Source organism: Narcine bancroftii, chromosome 4, assembly GCF_036971445.1.
Source record: "Narcine bancroftii isolate sNarBan1 chromosome 4, sNarBan1.hap1, whole genome shotgun sequence".
Lineage (NCBI taxonomy): Eukaryota > Metazoa > Chordata > Chondrichthyes > Torpediniformes > Narcinidae > Narcine > Narcine bancroftii.
In genome coordinates, this window is record NC_091472.1 from 302,413,165 (window position 1) to 302,429,870 (window position 16,706).

General features: G+C 40.7%; 1 protein-coding gene across 5 annotated transcripts in view; it reads left to right on the top strand.

Annotated features, from left to right (window-relative positions):
- LOC138762185 (mitogen-activated protein kinase kinase kinase 20-like) overlaps positions 1–16,706 on the top strand; it is a 126,908-nt gene that overhangs the window by 30,687 nt on the left and 79,515 nt on the right. For all 5 annotated transcript variants that reach the window (XM_069935743.1, XM_069935747.1, XM_069935748.1 and 2 more), the window contains 5 exons: positions 3,842–3,907; positions 4,956–4,984; positions 5,071–5,208; positions 8,021–8,107; positions 12,118–12,192. In XM_069935743.1, coding sequence (XP_069791844.1) covers positions 3,842–3,907; positions 4,956–4,984; positions 5,071–5,208; positions 8,021–8,107; positions 12,118–12,192 — 395 coding nt within the window. The remainder of the gene's footprint in view (positions 1–3,841; positions 3,908–4,955; positions 4,985–5,070; positions 5,209–8,020; positions 8,108–12,117; positions 12,193–16,706) is intronic.

Consider the following 16,706-nt stretch of genomic DNA (forward strand, 5'->3'; position numbering starts at 1 on the left):
AGTTTTATTGTACTTTTGTAATTACCTTTACTTGTTTCAGACCTAAGATTTTCATTTGCAGAAATGAATATGAAATTCTATTATGCAATGATTATCAGAGTCTCCTTTTCATGAGATCATTAATTACTTGTGTTTCATTACGTATAACCAGATCTAAAATAGCCTGGTTCTTGCTTGGCTGCACAATATATTGCTCTGAGAAATTATTCTGGATTTATTCAATGAGCTCATCTTCATGACCATGGTTGCCAATTTGATTAGTTCCATTTGCCCGTGATTATTTTTTTCTCTCTGTTGTCTAGCTTTTGTTGGGGAGCCTGTAAACGATGTGCAATACCAACACCTTTCCCTTGCAGTTTCTTATCTCTACTCAATCTGATTCTGCACCTTGATTTACTGATTCAAATTTTCTTTTAACCATTATTCTAATCTGAGCATTTATTGAAATAACTATCCTATATTCCTTCCTGCATACCCTTCCAAAAAAGTTTAATTCCCAGCCTTGGTCGCCTTGCAATTTGTGCCTCTGTAATGGATATCATATCCTATCCATTTATTTCTATTTATGGTGTTAGTTAATCTATCTTGCTGTGAATGCTGCGTGCATGCAGATAAAGAGCTGTTAATCTTAGCAATTTTTGCTATTCTGATCCTATTTCCAGGTGCGTAATTACGTTCCTGCAGATTCTCCCTTCTCGACTTACTTTATTGACAATCGCACTACACTATTCTCTTTTCCTCTCTCTGAAACAAACGCCCAGTTCTTCTCCACTCCACCTCCACACTACTTAGTTTAATGGACAGGCATTATATACTCTGTCCTTTTCTGCAGGAGGGATTTAAAAAAATTAATTGACAAACTGATCCAACCTTTATTATGCTGTTACCCAAGATGCTGTACCCCATGGTGATTAATAGAAAAGAAGAAAATTGTTCGGGGGCATTTAAAAAAAATGTTATGAACTAATGAAGTCATCTGTAGAAAATCCAGTGACTCGGTCCAGATTGAATTGGTTCCATAACAGTAAATATCTAAATGTTATCCAAAAAATCCAAGGTGCAAAATGGCAAAAACTTTTCATGTATGTGGTTGTGTTCGAAGAGCCACCAGTAAAATTCTGTGACAAGAGACTTTGAGCAGGGAAGATGGCTTGATATCATTTTGGATGGGTTGGATAATAGAGAATATGCATTAAACAACAAAACAGAATGGAAAGCAGAGAAGAGCAGGGAGAAGGAAAATGTGAACTTTAGACTAGTGTAAAGTACTCACAGGGCAATTTTATTTTTCCCCTTTATGTACTTGAAAATATCCCTTCTTACATTAGTCTCAATAAAGGGTCTCAACCCAAAACATTGTCCATTTCTATCCATGGATACTAACCTGACCTGCTGAGCTCCTCCAGCACCTAATTATTTGCTCAAGATTCCAGCATCTGCAGTTCAGTGTTTCTCTTGTGCACTGATTAACTTGGATCACTTGAGAAGGTTGGAAGGAGTTCATGGATGTGAGGGGGTTGGAGGATTATGGGCAAGGGAGTGGGGAGGTGGGACTAGTGGAGCTTCACGTCAATTGGTGCGGACTAGAAGGGCCGATATGGCTTGTTTCCGAACTGTAAATTGTTACATGAAGAATGACATTTGAGTTGCAGGATAGAAGAATTCACAATGTGCAGAAGCTTAATTACATCTGAATATTTTTTCTGCAAAAAGGGACGAAGTATTTTTTTCTAGTCTTTATTTGTATTTTTGAGCACTTTTCCAGTTTATTCATCCAATCTTTTGCTTTAATTTCAGCTCTTTTAAAATGAGTTAGCATATAATTGCTTTCAGTGTGTGAGAGCATTTAAAAATTTGGCTAGTATGACTTGAAAGCATTGAACACTGGAGATATTTAATTTATGACTCCCTAGTAGACATGTCCAATGCCAATCCCTTTACTTGACACAATTATCTTAATTTCTAATTCCCAAGGGACTGCAGAACAGCTGTTCTCTATTAAATTAGAATACCGTGAGACTAACTTGTTAAGACTCTGGAACTTGTACTTAATTATTTCATCTTCCAAACTCTAATATTATACCATTTATGTTTCAAAATGTTGTTTTCCATTTCTTGCTTCTTTATAGAAGGGACATGAATCAGCACGGTTGACATAGCAGTTAACGAAACGCCTTTACAGCACCAGTGATTGGGATTGGGGTTTGAATCCCGCGCTGTCTGTAAGGAGTTTGTACGTTCTCCCCACGATTGCATGGGTTTTCCATCGGGGCTCCGGTTTCTTCCCACTGTTCAAAATGTACCAGGGATGTAGGTTAATTGGCCGGCACGGACCAGTGGGCCGAAATGGTCTATTACCATGATGTATGTCTAATTTTTTTTAAATTAATTTATTTCAAATTTAAATTAAGTTAAATTTAATTCTATAAGCATAGAAGAAATGTGTTGCATAGTGCTCTATTGACAATGAAAAACCTAGGTGATATCAGCTGGGTTATCTCCAATTAGCCATTTCACAGGTTGGTCAACTTTGACCCGATGTGGGGGAGAGTGAGAGAGAGAGAGAGATCAGCTAGGAGTTTATCCACTGGTGGAATTGTTGGAAGAAGTGTATAATAGTACTGAAGTAGATTAAAATGATTAACAACCCCTCCCCATTATCCTTCTTACCTAATTAGCTGTCAATTCAGCTTCCACCCATCCCCCACCATTCCTTTATTAGCTTCACTGTTGACCTTAGTTTGCTCCTTCAGAACAGAAACACATTGACCTATCAGCCCTTTGCCTCTACCCCCTACACCCCCCCACCCCCACCCCGGCAAGTTTTCAACTATTTCCAGCATTTGCACAAGCCTTGCATTTCCAACACTCTTGCTTCCTGATGCCTGTTTTCTTGTGGATTCATCTCTGCAGTTATCTTTGGCCCAGGAATCAGAACCATTCAGTGTGTTGCATCTCAACAAAGCTGTGTCATTAGAGCATAAGAAATAGGAGTTGGAGTTATATGGTCTGTCGAGCCTGTTCTGCCAGTCAATACAGATCATGACTGATCTGGCCTTGACCATAGCTGTACTTACCTACTTAACCCTCAGTTTCCCTATTAATCAAAAATCTATCTGTACCTTAAATATATTAATTGAGGCAGCTTCTACTATTTCCTTGGGCAGAGAATTCCATGGATTTGCTACTCTCTGGGAGAGAGTACTAATCTCTAGTACTTGTTGGATCTACTCCACTGAATCTTGAGTCTGTCCCCTAATTCTGGTCTAGCGCAACCAGTAGAAATAACCTCCCTGCTACGATCTTGTCTATTCCTTTTCATAATTATGCATAGCTCTATAACAGTGGTTCTCAATCTTTTTTCTTTCCACTCACATACCACTTTTAAGTATTCCCTATGCCATAGGTGCTCTGTGATGAGTAAGGGATTGCTTAAGGTGGTATGTGAGTGGGAAGAAGAGGGTTGAGAACCATTGCTGTATAAGGTTAACCACTCATTCTTTGCAACACCCATGATTACAGACTCATGCTACTCAATCTCTCCTCATTGAATCAACTTAGTCATCTTTCTCTGCACCACCACCAATGCCAGTACATCCTTTCTTGAGTTAGGTGACTAGAAACACACACACACAACTCCAGGCATAGCTTCACCAGTACTCTGTACAGTTGCAGCTGGACCTCTCTGCTCTTAAATTCAATCCCTCTAGTAATGAAGCCAACATCCCATTTGCTGCCTTGATTATCCTAACAACTTGATCTTTGTTTTTTTTTTTGCTGAATTGCTTCAAAATAATCTATTGTGATGTCTTTTGAAAATCTACTTCACTTTTTTTTACAGGTATGCACTATTTGCATCTGGAAGCTCCAATTAAAGTAATCCACCGGGACCTCAAATCTCGAAATGGTAAGCAAACAAATATCTTTCATAATTACATTTCTTCTATGGCTACTTCAAAGGAAAACAATAGAACAATGAAGAGTTAAGTCAGAATTCTCAAGGAAACTAGCTTTAAGTTTGAAATCTTGGGTAATAATAAACATATCTGGGGTGCGATTGTCTTGCTACACAAATTGGCATCCTAATCCTGTTCAGCCTGTTCTTGGACGACTATTTCTTCCACTTTTATCAAGGATACAACGTCCATGTTGGTAGGCCCCAGTGCACCACAAAGACTCTCAGTTGGCCAGCTATACAGGTGAAGCTTTTGACAATCAGTGAGTCCCACCTGCAGACTAACTGGCTCTCAAAGCAATCACTGAAATTCAAAACCATCAGGTTGTGGTTTAAAAGGAGTAAAAAGTCTGATTTATTAAAATGTTAAAAATTAAAACTCAAAAAGTTGTCTAATTAAGCCGAATTGTTAAATATTTTTTTTAAAAAAGAGCTCATACTATTCCCAGTAATTTCAGTGGAGGGGACTGTGGTGCAGAAAAATTTTATTGTCTGAGAGTTGGGAGGTCTGTGGAGAATTGTACTGCTCCCCTGGACTCTTGGTGACATTCCAGTAGATGATGCTGCAATTGTTCCACTATTGGATTTTGGGAACCTCTTGAAGGAACATGAATTTGTCTGGTGAAAATACTGCCAAATCCTCTTTAGACACAGCTGGACATTGTTGAGGTGTAGAATGGAATCCAAATTCTTCCCAAGGGGAAAGTAGATGAATGGAGTTTGTTCATGATACTCTCAAAAGTTTGTTTGGAGCAGATTCATGCACTTATTAACACTTGCAAGATTTTCTTAATGTCAACAAATTTTATAAACTGCAAATTGATATGTCTGTGGTCCTTTCAATATTTATAAAACCTTGCAGAAACTTCTATTTCCACTTCAGTCACGGATGTATTAAGAATCATTTACTAATATTATGATGTCATGTGCATAGGATGTACAGATTTGTTATTTGAATTTGTATCTAATAATTTCCATTTTATTTTGATGTTGTATCTAGTGGTGCTTGCTGCAGACAAAATTTTAAAGGTGAGCTATCAAAGATTTTTCTGAGGCTGTTTCAAAGCTCACTCATTTGAAAAGATCAATTTTTTGGGCTTTTTTTTCCCTCTTAGATATGTGATTTTGGTGCCTCGAGGTTTCACTCCCATACGACGCACATGAGTCTAGTGGGGACCTTCCCATGGATGGCACCAGAAGTTATTCAGAGCTTACCCGTGTCTGAAACCTGCGATACGTACTCCTATGGTGTGGTAAGTGTAATGCAAAATGTGCTGCATATTTTACATAGCAGCATAGTTTGCTATCAAAACAATTTGTAATTAGCTGTTATTTTCATAACCTGGATGTCCTTTAGCAAAAGTAATATTTTGAGTGAAGAATTGACTTTTATTTAAAGTTCCCAAAACCTGTTCAATTTTTGTCACTGACAAAACTTTCAAAATATGCATGTCACATCAAGGTTTTGCTGTGCATTTTCATGCTTTCAAGTATGCTTTTATACTGAAAGAAACCTGAGTACGTGGTTTTTGTGTCTGGAAATGGAGTTAATTTAGGAACTGAATGTAAAGCAAGCTTGTTTAATCTTTTGGCCTGGAGTTTGGGCCCAAGATAGCACCACCTGTGCTGGCAACAGCATAGAGGGTTTGCAGTCTCTATGCCATTTGGGTTGGGGGGGTGGGGGGGGGAAAGCAAAGGACTGGCGCAGGCCATCAGATAACAGGGAGAACACCCCCCGTTTGAGAAGCAGAAGAGATTACCCTATGGGACGGTAACCACAGCAGTGAGGGGCTCTGCGGCTGAAAGACACACAGGTGGTGGGCTATTGGTGAATCGAAGTGAGAAACCCACACAGGCTGCTGGTAAATTGAGATCAAAAACCATAATATTTGTGAAACACGTGGTGCCCCAATCTACTTTTAAAGAAATAAGTAGTTTATGAAGTGGGAGTAATCACCAACAAAATCTAACCTTTCTTAGATTATAGGATTATAACATGAACATCAACATCAGCACATCCCATTTTATTCTCCCAGCATTCTCATCAACCGCCCCAGTTGATTCTACCACTAGGTGCAAATTACAGTGGGCAATTAACCTACATATTTTTTGGGATTCGGGAGAAAACTGGATCGCCTGGAGAAAACCTATGTAGCCCCAGAGAGAGCGTGCAAGCTCTACACCAAAAGTGCTCAAGCTTAGGATTGAAGTCTGGTCCATGGAGTTGGAAATCAACAACTCTACTAGCTGCACCATTTTGCTACCACAAGGTAGGCTAGATAATTACAGTTTATAATTATTTAATCTGCCAATCCACTCATGACTTTAAAGAGCCAAACTGAATTCTTGACTTCCTTATCGGCAGACCCCAGTCATTGCAGGTTGGCAATAACATTTCCTCCTCACTGACCATGAACTTGGCACTTTAAGGCTGTGTGCCTAGTTTCCTGTCCTGTTTCATCTACACTAACATTTGTGTAGCCATGTTTGGCTCAAATGCAATCTATAAATTTGTTAATGATTCCACCATTGTTGGCCGAAAATGGATAATGATGAATCAGGAAATAGGGGTCGAGAATCTAGTCATTTGGTGCCAGGACAAAAATTTGGTCTCAATGTCAGCAAGACAAAGGAGGTTATTGTGAACTTTAAGAAGGAGGAAAGTCAAGGGACCATATTCCTATCTTCATTGATTGGGTGACAAGTGGAGAGGATGAGTACCTTCAAGTTCCTGGGAGTCCACCTATTGGAGATCTCTCCTGGGTCCAACAACTGGGAAGCAGGTTGTCCCCAGCATCTCTACTTTCTTAGAAGTCTGAGGAGATTTGTCATGTTGTTGAATGCTCTTTCAAACATCTACAGGCGTACTGTGGAAAGTATGCTGCCTGTTTGCATCCTGGTCTTGCTTGGGAACTCCAGTGCCCCAAGGTCACAGAAGATGTAGATCTATCTTAGACTATCAAGGGCACCAATCTTCCATTGATTGCAGACCCCTACATGATGCACTGCCTCAAGAGCCAACAACTGCTCCCTTCAGATAGAATCCTAAAATTCACCTCTTAGAAGTTCAAGAATATTTCCCACCCCTCCCCCAGTAGCTATCAGGGTCTTGAACGACCCTAACCATAAACTACTTTGGGACCACAGAAAGATTGAAATTGTGATGGCCCGCTACCATGGAGATCGAGCTGACACATCACATGACATGCATGGTAGTAAACAGCAGCATAACACTGTTACACGTCCCTTAATCCAACGAACCGGCGCGGTTGAAAGCTGGAGCAGGACAAGACCAGCAGCCCTAAAATGGCACTGGCCAAACTGCCCAATTAACAGATCAATAACAGGCTGGGGAAGAAGGGTATTAACATGTAAGAATGTTCCCGCCTGCTATTGTTATTTATGCAGCTGGTGTCAGCCAATCAAACAAACGGTGGGAACTCCAACTGTATAAAAGGAGCCTTTTCAGCCTCAATAAATCTGAGCTTAACCTCTCACAAAATAGCACTTTTTTCTTGCACTAACTGCAACTGCGAATATTTATTATCTATCCTTTTACGTTTATTCTCTTTCTACCTTGGGTTATTGTGGTAATTTAATTTATACTGTTGTAGTTGGTTTATCTTGCATGTGGCTGCATCTGTACTTTGTACTGCAATTAAAATTTTGTAAGTTGCTTTTGAGCCTGATGAATACACATGACCAGACAGTACATTTTGAGTCTGGCATTTTGTGCCAAGCTCAAACCTCTGGGGATCATAATTTGGTTAACCTTTGTTGGGGGGGGTGGGGGGAGTGGTGGTGGTGTTATGGAATTGGTTGAATTTAATGGAACTTGTTTGCAGTGTTCATATGCCAATCAAAATGAGATTAATTTCTCTAGTTTGTGGATCAATATTGATGATTAAAATGAAAGGCACCTTCAACAAGGATCATATCGGTAACATAGCAAAGATACTATTCAGGGAAATGGCATCACTCAGTTACTATACATAGAAAATAGGTTTAAAAATTATGGCATTTTTTAGGATTAGATAAATGTTAAAAGGCTCTTTTTTTTTTCAGGTTCTTTGGGAAATGCTAACTCGGGAGATCCCATTTAAAGGTCTTGAAGGCTTGCAAGTGGCCTGGCTGGTTGTGGAAAAAAATGAGGTAGAGTTTATTGTTTAAAGTTGTTTTTCACACTTTTTATGATGTTTTTGCTCATTTAAGTGCTTGATATTTTGGTTCGTTTATTGTGAAACTATTCAGGTAGCATTCATTGGAGAGAAAAGAATTAGTATCTTGTTAATGATCTCTTGTCAGTAATAAGAGAACTTGAAAATCAGACTTGCTGGAAGTAGTAGAGGGAACAAAGGATATGATAGAGTGAAGTTCAAAAGATGTAATGGAGGTGATGTGAACAAAAGAACAGGGAGACGTATAATTGGTTCAGGAAGATTGGCCGTGACTTAGTGGAGTTCCGCAGGGATCTGTCCTGGGACACCCTGCTCTTTGTGGTCTTTATAAATGACCTAGATGAAGATGCGGAAGGATGGGTCAGGAAGTTTGCGGATGAAATGAAGAATGACGGAGTTGTAGATGGTGCTGAAGCCTGTCATCGTATACAAAAGGATATAGGCAGAGTTGGGAGGAAAAGTGATAGATGGAGTTCAATCGGGATAAGAGTGAGGTGATGCATTTTGGAAGGACAAACCAGAAGGCTGTGTACAGGGTTAATGATCGTTTACTTAGGAATGTTGATGAACAGAGAGACCTTGGGGTCCAAATCCATACATCTCTCAAGGTCACCGCGCAGGTTGAAAGGATAGTTAAGAAAGGTTATGGGATGTTGGGCTCCATTAATAGGGGTGTTGAGAGGTCATATTGCAACTCTACAAATTTCTAGTGAGACCACACTTGGAGTATTGTGTTCGGTTCTGGTCGCTTCATTATAGGAAGGATGTGGAGGCTATGGAGAGAGTGCAGAAGAGATTTACCAGGATGTTGCCTGGATTGGAAAATATCTCTGATGAAGCAAGGTTAGCAGATCTGGAACTTTTTGGATCGTAGAAGATCTACAAGATTATGAAAGGCTTATATAGGGTGGACAGCCAACACCTGTTTCCCAGGGCAGGAATAGCAAACACCAGAGAAGCTATGTACAAAGTGAAGGGAAGGAAGTTTAGGGGAGACATCAGGGGTAAGTTGTTTTTTTTTAAAACTCAAGGAGATAGAGGGTCACAGGGTAGGAGGGTTAGTATTTTTAATGGAATATATGGGTCAGCACAACATTGAGGGCTGAAGGGCCTGTACTGTGCTGCAGTGTTTTATGTTCTAAACAACCAAGCAGGCAAAAGGGCTGAATCACTACGTCTCGTCTTGTACGTTGCAACGTTTGTGCAATCTCTGTCTTATGTTTCCAGCATCCCAGCTGTCACTGAGTTAAATAAACAATTACAACACTTGCACATTCAGAATTTTCTGGGATACCATGAAGTTTTAAATGACCTTCTTAAGTACTAGAATTTCTTGTATTAAGGCTAAAGTTAATTATTTATTAATAAATAATCTGCATGCTGAAATGTAAATATCACATTTTATTGTCACCATAGTTAAGTCTATTCAGGGTTGAAGTTTCCTAGTATATTTTCTTGTTTCAGATTCCAGTTAAGCACAAGGCCTTGGGTCACCTGCTGCAATGAGCCCTAGATTAATATCACGCAGTCTCTCTGTCACCATGTAGTCTGTGATGCCTTATCTCCCATCCCTGTAGTTTACGAGCAGTTCAGCAAATGTTCCAGTAATGGAACATAAATCTGCATGGACCGTCACCTATGTTAGTTACTTACCTGGACTCCCAAAGACAGGCAAAACATCTATCACAATATCTGTAAAACAATGTTTGATCATGGCCTGTGTGAATTCATGCAGCCTGTGCATAGATTGTCAATGGGTTTGGTTTACAATTCAGCTTTGAAGTGAGATTGTCTGTAGGGGTTTAATTGGGCTGCATCATTTTGTTGTTCAGCCGAAGACCATGGAAGATTAATTCCCTTATGGAAAGGAAAGCATCCCAGCTTCTGGTTTTCCAGTCCCAACTTGTCTCCATATTCTGTAGATATTTTCTGCAGAGGAATGTGGATGCCAACTATTTCAGTGGAATCTGCATAGAGTCAGGTTTATGTTCCTATTTGTAGATGATGATGTAATTGTTTTGTTCAACTGCTTCTGAACAGTGGGCCCATTTACAGAAAAGATCAATGACCAGGAATCCAGGGAAATATTTATAGCAGTATCTGCGACTGGGATGGGGAGGGCAGTTTCTGCACTTGTGAATAACACATTAACCAGCCCCAACCCACATTAATAACTGGATGAGGTTGCATAACTAATTCCCTGCAACACCATCTTGCTACCTCCAACCTGATGTCATGAACATTGATTTCTCCAATCTCTGTTAACCCCTACCCCTTTTCTTTTCCCCCCCCCCCAATTTCACCCCATCCTCCTCTCTCTTTCTTTTCCCCTCACAATTTCTCCTTACCTATTCTCCACCTACTTCCTAACCTCCCCTCCCTCTCCATTCCTCCTAGACACTCCATGCTTTCCTTCCTGTTATACTTCTCTCCCTTCAGTCGATCACAGATTCCCCCCATTCTCTCCCTCTAGCCAATCATTAGTCTCCCCCTTTCCCACCCCCTTTTTTCATATCTCTGAACATTCCTTTCTTTCACCACTCTTGACGGAGGGTCCCGACCCGAAACGTTGGCGTGCTGCTTCTATTAGATGCTGCCTGGATTGCTGCATTCTTCCAGCATTTGTGTATTTCCATTTTAATTCCCTGCAATGCTTGATTTTAGGAATGATTTTTCCAACTTTTTAGTCGTGGTAGTTAGATAGATAAATAAAGCGCAATGGAGTGTTTCACAGCACTAGAGACCCAGGTTCAATCCTGACTGTGGGTGCTTTTTGTGTGGAGTTTGTATGTTTTCCCTGTGACTACATAGGTTCTACCTCTTCCCCACCCCCCCCCAAAAAAAAACCAAGTAATCTGTTCCCTTCCCATCTCAAAAACCTCCAGGTCAGTAGTTTAATTGGGCTGGTGCTAATTGCCCCTGGTGTTTAAATGAGTGGTAGAATCTGGGTGTGGGGTGGAGGGAGACAGTAGATAGGAATGGAGAGGTAAGTATGGGATAGTGTAAATGGTTGAACGAAAACCAGAGTGTTGTTGGCACCTTTATAATAGTGTGGCAACAGGGAGGAAACGTTACAGCCTGTGTGAACATAATTTAACTATTTCTTTTAGTTTAATTGGGCTGGTGCTAATTGTCCCTGGTGTTTAAATGAGTGGTAGAGCCTGGGTGTGGGGTGGAGGGAGACGGTAGATGGGAATGCAGACTCGAGCTGAAGGGCTGTTTCAGTGCCATGTGACTGTAGCGAAGCATATAAGCAAAATTACAATTTTGAACTTTTGCCAATTATATGAAGAAAAATGGAGGAGGAGGCTTTGAAGAATTGAGATGAAGGAGAGGTTTTATCAAAACACTTTTAAGGGAGTTAACAAGTCTGGTGCTTTTCAATTATTGAGGGTATCAAAACATGGCTTAGTCTCAGGGTCAACTACATGACTGAGGAGAGGAAACTGTCATCTCTGAAAGTTTGGAATTTTTGAAATTCTAGAGAGTTGTGAATGCAAAGTCATCAAACCTGAGGGGGAGAGAGTTTTGTGCTCATGGGTAAGGGGGAATCTGCAGAAAAATAAAATTGAATCTAAAGACTCGATCAGCTGTGAACTTTGAATGGCAGAACAGCCTGAGGAGGCATGTACAGCCTGTTCCTTCTCTGGAGAAAGATGATTTTAAAAATTGGTTTGGACCCCCTTGGATTCTACAACAGAATTTAGCTAGATCGTGTGGTCCTTATTTGATGTGTTTCTCCAAAGATTCCACACATTAACTTCTGGTGAGAACACAAGTCAACTGAGTATATTGCACTCTACGGTTAGCAGAGTGAAAACATCTCTGAAAAGACCCAAAATTTGAGTGGTTGAATGAAAACCAGAGTGTTGTTGGCACCTTTATAATCATGTGGCAACAGGGAGGAAACGTCACAGCCTGTGTGAACGTAGTTTAACTATTTCTTACGCTTCCATTCCTAATCCTTTGCTGCCCTTATTTCAGAGGTTGACAATTCCAAAGGGATGTCCTGCCAGTTTTGCAGAAATACTTCATCAGTGTTGGGAAACGGACCCCAAAGTGAGTATCTTAAATAATCTTTCATACTGGGAGAAAACTTCTGTCAGTGGAGTTGTGCAGGTGTGGAGTTCCTCTTCAAATTGCAGTATTGTCGAATGCCCATTGAAACTTCTGAAAACGCTTTCTCGTGGATTCCAAAAGTGGCCATAAGTCTCCATTTACTCGTTTATCCCGTGGTGGGGGGGCCGGAGAATGAAAGCCCAGTGGGTCATGGATCTATGTTCGAGAGTCCAGCTGTGCTGGCGAATATTAAAAATACAGGTCTTTAGTATGCAGTCAACCACTGAGTTCGCATGGGGGTGGAATCTATGGCGGACATAGATGGAATTCCTGGAAAATGGTCCATATCACAGTTTTCCATCATGTGCCATCTGCGCATGCTTCAAGAGTTGAGAAAATGTGTTCTTTTGGATAAATTTCATGAGAGTGAATTTTATTCCATTTAGGGTGGTCAGTGCAATGTTATCACAGTGCCAGCAATCTAGACTTGAATCCAGCACTGACTGGAAAGATTTTGTTTGTTCTCCCATGTCTTCATGGGCTTCCTTGGGGTGCTCTGGCTTCCACCCTCCATTTATATTAAAAAAAAAGGGGGGTTTGTAGGCTATTTGCATGCCATGGGCCGGAAGGGCTGTGCTGTATTTCAGAATTTTCTTTAAATTTTGGGCAGTGATTTATGACTTCTGCAAGGGCAAATTTCAATTACCCAAACAACTACAACACACGAGGTTGGGGGGGGGGGGGGGGGAGGGGGGAGTAGGTTTGCCTGTATTAAAGACTGCCATAAAAAGCTTCAAAGTGCCCAGTTTTACCTCTTTAATCTTCAAAAGATTTATCATGTATCTATTCATCATGTGACTCCTCCCTGCAGGCTGAAATGCCTTGTGGACTTTTGCTAATATTGTGGGTTATAGAGGGCAATCTCCTGCATTAAGTGTGCAACAAAGAAAAATCAGCTGTTTTGATTTGTGCGCTCTCTTTTTAATCCTATTGAGGTGATCTCAAACTTCACAAGCCGCTGTCTTCCGTTTATTACTTGTATATTTTGGCTCTGTGAGCTCTAGGAGGTTTTTCGAGGTGGGTGACCTGCTTTCCTCTGCATGTTTTCTGCAAAATGATGTCACTCCAGGTCTTTGTTTCCATCAATTTCTAATTGGGCAGCTTGCCACGATCAGCAGTGTGCCACATCTTGAAGCTGCCACTCTCCTTCTCGAGGCCAGTATTACTGTAGAAATACAATCAGCATCAATTATTTGAAAAATCAAGTGCTATTCTTGTAGAAAATTACTGACAAGATCTCTGCCATTTAGCCTGTATACGCTGTATTCTTGATTCTGACATGGATGTTGTGACGCACATTTATTAGGCCAGGAGTGTAGCCAGCAAATCTGGCAGCAGCTTGCATGATGGACGCCACCATGGTCTACAGCTGTCAGAATAATGAAGGTCATATTTATTAGTGCAGCTGCTCACAGCAGAATGCACATTTACTATTAACTCTGCTCTTTTAACATAAAATGATATATAGAACCTTTGAACACAGTGGACTTTGCCAAGAAAATTGCAGACCTCTAATATTCTGCATTTGTCGCTTTTTTTGACAGTTTGAAGCAAATTGCATTTCTGGCACGTTTCCTTTTCAGGCCAGTCCGCTATTGGAAGTTCATGGTTGGCGTATTCATATCGGTACTGTTGCACAGTGAATCCCAGTGACCGCACTTGTGTAATTAATGTAAAACAAGATTAATTAATATTCAAACTTTGGTGTCTGCTTTTAATACTTCTGAAAGGAAAAACTGGGATAGACAGACTTATTTGAAAACTGTAGAAAACACTAGATTTCCAGGGTAAAGCCTTTTCAAATTTTCTTTTAACATTTTATGAACAGACATTAATGATGAGTATAATCCAAAATGTGTTTGAACCTTCATTATTTATGTTCTCACTATATAAATAATGCATATGTTGTGGCCCAAAAATGGATGACTTCTTTGTGACCTGTTCTGCAATACATAGCCACAGATTTTCCTGCTCATGTAAGAAATCCTTACCATGTTTTTTGTCTTTTAACAATAATTCATTGTAATCACTGGTTGAACATTTTAATCGGGTGATAGGATTTGCCCCAAATATTGCTGACATCCGTCTTTCCATAAAACAATACAGCAGAGAAACAGGCCCTTCAGTCCTTCCAGTCCATGCCAAACTATTATTCTTCCAAGTCCTACTGACTAGCATCCTGACCATAGCCCTCCATACCTCTCAAATCCATGTATGTATCCAAATTCTTCCTAAAAGCTACATTTTAGCCCACGTTCACCACTTCAGCTGGCAGCTCATTCCACACTCTCTGTGAAGAAGTTCCCCTTCATGTTCCCTCTAAACATTCCCCTTTCGTCTTTAACCCATGGTTTGTATCTCACCTACCCTCAGTGAAAAAGTCAACCTAAATTTACTCTGTCTAAGCCAACATAATTTTAAATACCTCAATCAAATCTCCCTTGTTCTTCTCCGCTCCAGGGAATAAAGTCCTAACCTGTAACTCAGTTCCTGAAGTTTGAGCAAAATCCAAGTAAATCTTCTCTGTATTCTTTTGATCTTATTGAAATATTTCCTATGGTTAGGTGTCCAAAATTACATACAATATTCCACATTTGGCCTCACCAATATCTTGTACAAATTCACCATAACATCCCAACTCCTATACTCAATACTTTGATTTATGAAGGCCAATATGCCAAAAGCTCTCTTTACAACCTTCAGGGAATTGTGTATCTGTATTCCCAGATCCCTCTGTTTGACAGCATTCTTCAGTGCCCTACCATTCATCATGTTCGTCCTTTCTTGGATTGTCCTTCCAAATTGCAACACCTCAGACTTGTCTGCATTGAATTCCAGCTGTGATTTTTTTTTTAGCCAATTTTTACAACTGGTCCAGATCCCTCTGCAAGCTTTGAAAACCTTCCTTACTGTCCACAACACCTCCAATCTTTGTGTCATCTGAAAACCTGCTGATCCATTTTACCACATTGATTTACCAGATAATTCATATAGATGACAAACAACAATAGTCCCAGCACCAAGTTCTGAGGCACAGGCCTCTGGTCTGAGAAGCAGTCATTCACTACCACTCTCGAGCTTCTCCTGTATAGCCAATATTGAATGTAGTTAACTACCTCCTCATAAATACTGAGTGTCTGAACCTTTCTGACTTGTCTCCCATTGGTACCTTGTCAAAGGTCTTACTAAAGTCCATGTGGACAACCACAGCCTTTCCTTCATCAGCTTTACTAGCAATTTCCTCAAAAGAAAACTCTACAGATTGGTTAAACATGACTGAGCTACCATGCACAAATCCATGTTGACTTTACTAATCAGTCTCTATCTATCCAAATACTTGTATATCAAATCACTAAGCGTACCTTCCAATAACTTAGCTACTACTGACGCCAGGCTCTCCAGTCTATAATTTTCCAGGATTACATTTAGTGCTTTTTTAAACAACAGAACAACATGAGCTACCTTCCAATCCTTCGGTACCACACCTGTGGCTGAGGACATTTAAGATATTTCTGCCAGAGCCCCTGCAGTTTCTACCCTAGTCGCCTTCGATGTTTGAATCAACGGAAGCCCAGAACATCGAGCTGCCAGTCCTGCCCTTCCTGGCAACCAAGTTTCACTGATGGTCACTGTCATAATTCCACGTGCCAATCCATGCTCCAAGCTCGTCTGCCTTTCCTACAATATTCCTTGTATTGAAATAGATGCTCCTGAGAGCATTGCCATCACATACAAACTTTGGTGTTTTGCTGTTGGATGTTTATCATTTACCCCCTCCACTCCCCTATCTACTCTGGTTCTCACTCCTGCAAATCTAGTTTAAACCCACTGGAGCAGCACTAGCAAATCTTCCTGCAAGGATATTAGTCCTCCGCCAGTTCAACTGTCCTGTTGGAACAGGCCCCACCCTCCCTCCTGCACTATCTCTTTAGCCACATGTTAAGCTGCATTATCCTCCTATTTCCAACCTCACTAGCACGTGGCACAGGTAACAGTCCTGAGATCACAACCCTGGAGGTCCTGTCCTTCATCCTAGTTCCTCTTTCCCTGAATTCTCCTTACATTTCCTACCTACTTCATTGGTCCCTACATGGGCCACGACGTTTGGCTGCCCATTCTCCCTCCTGAGAATGGCATGTACTCCATCTGAGATATCTCGGACCCTGGATTCAGGGAGGCAACATACCATCTAGGATACTCAATCTCTTTTCACAGAACCTCCTATCTGTTCCCCTAACTATGGATTCCCTTATCACTTCTGCTTGCCTCTTCTCCTCCCTTCCCTTCTTAGCCACAGGACTAGACTCCATTGCCAGAGACCTGACTGCTGTGCCTTGTGTCTGGTAGGTTACTTTCCCCACCCCCAAACAGTATCCAAAATGGTGTACTTATTATTGAGGGAACAGATACAGGGATGTCTTGCACTGTCTGTTGATTCCCTTTCCCTCTTCTGA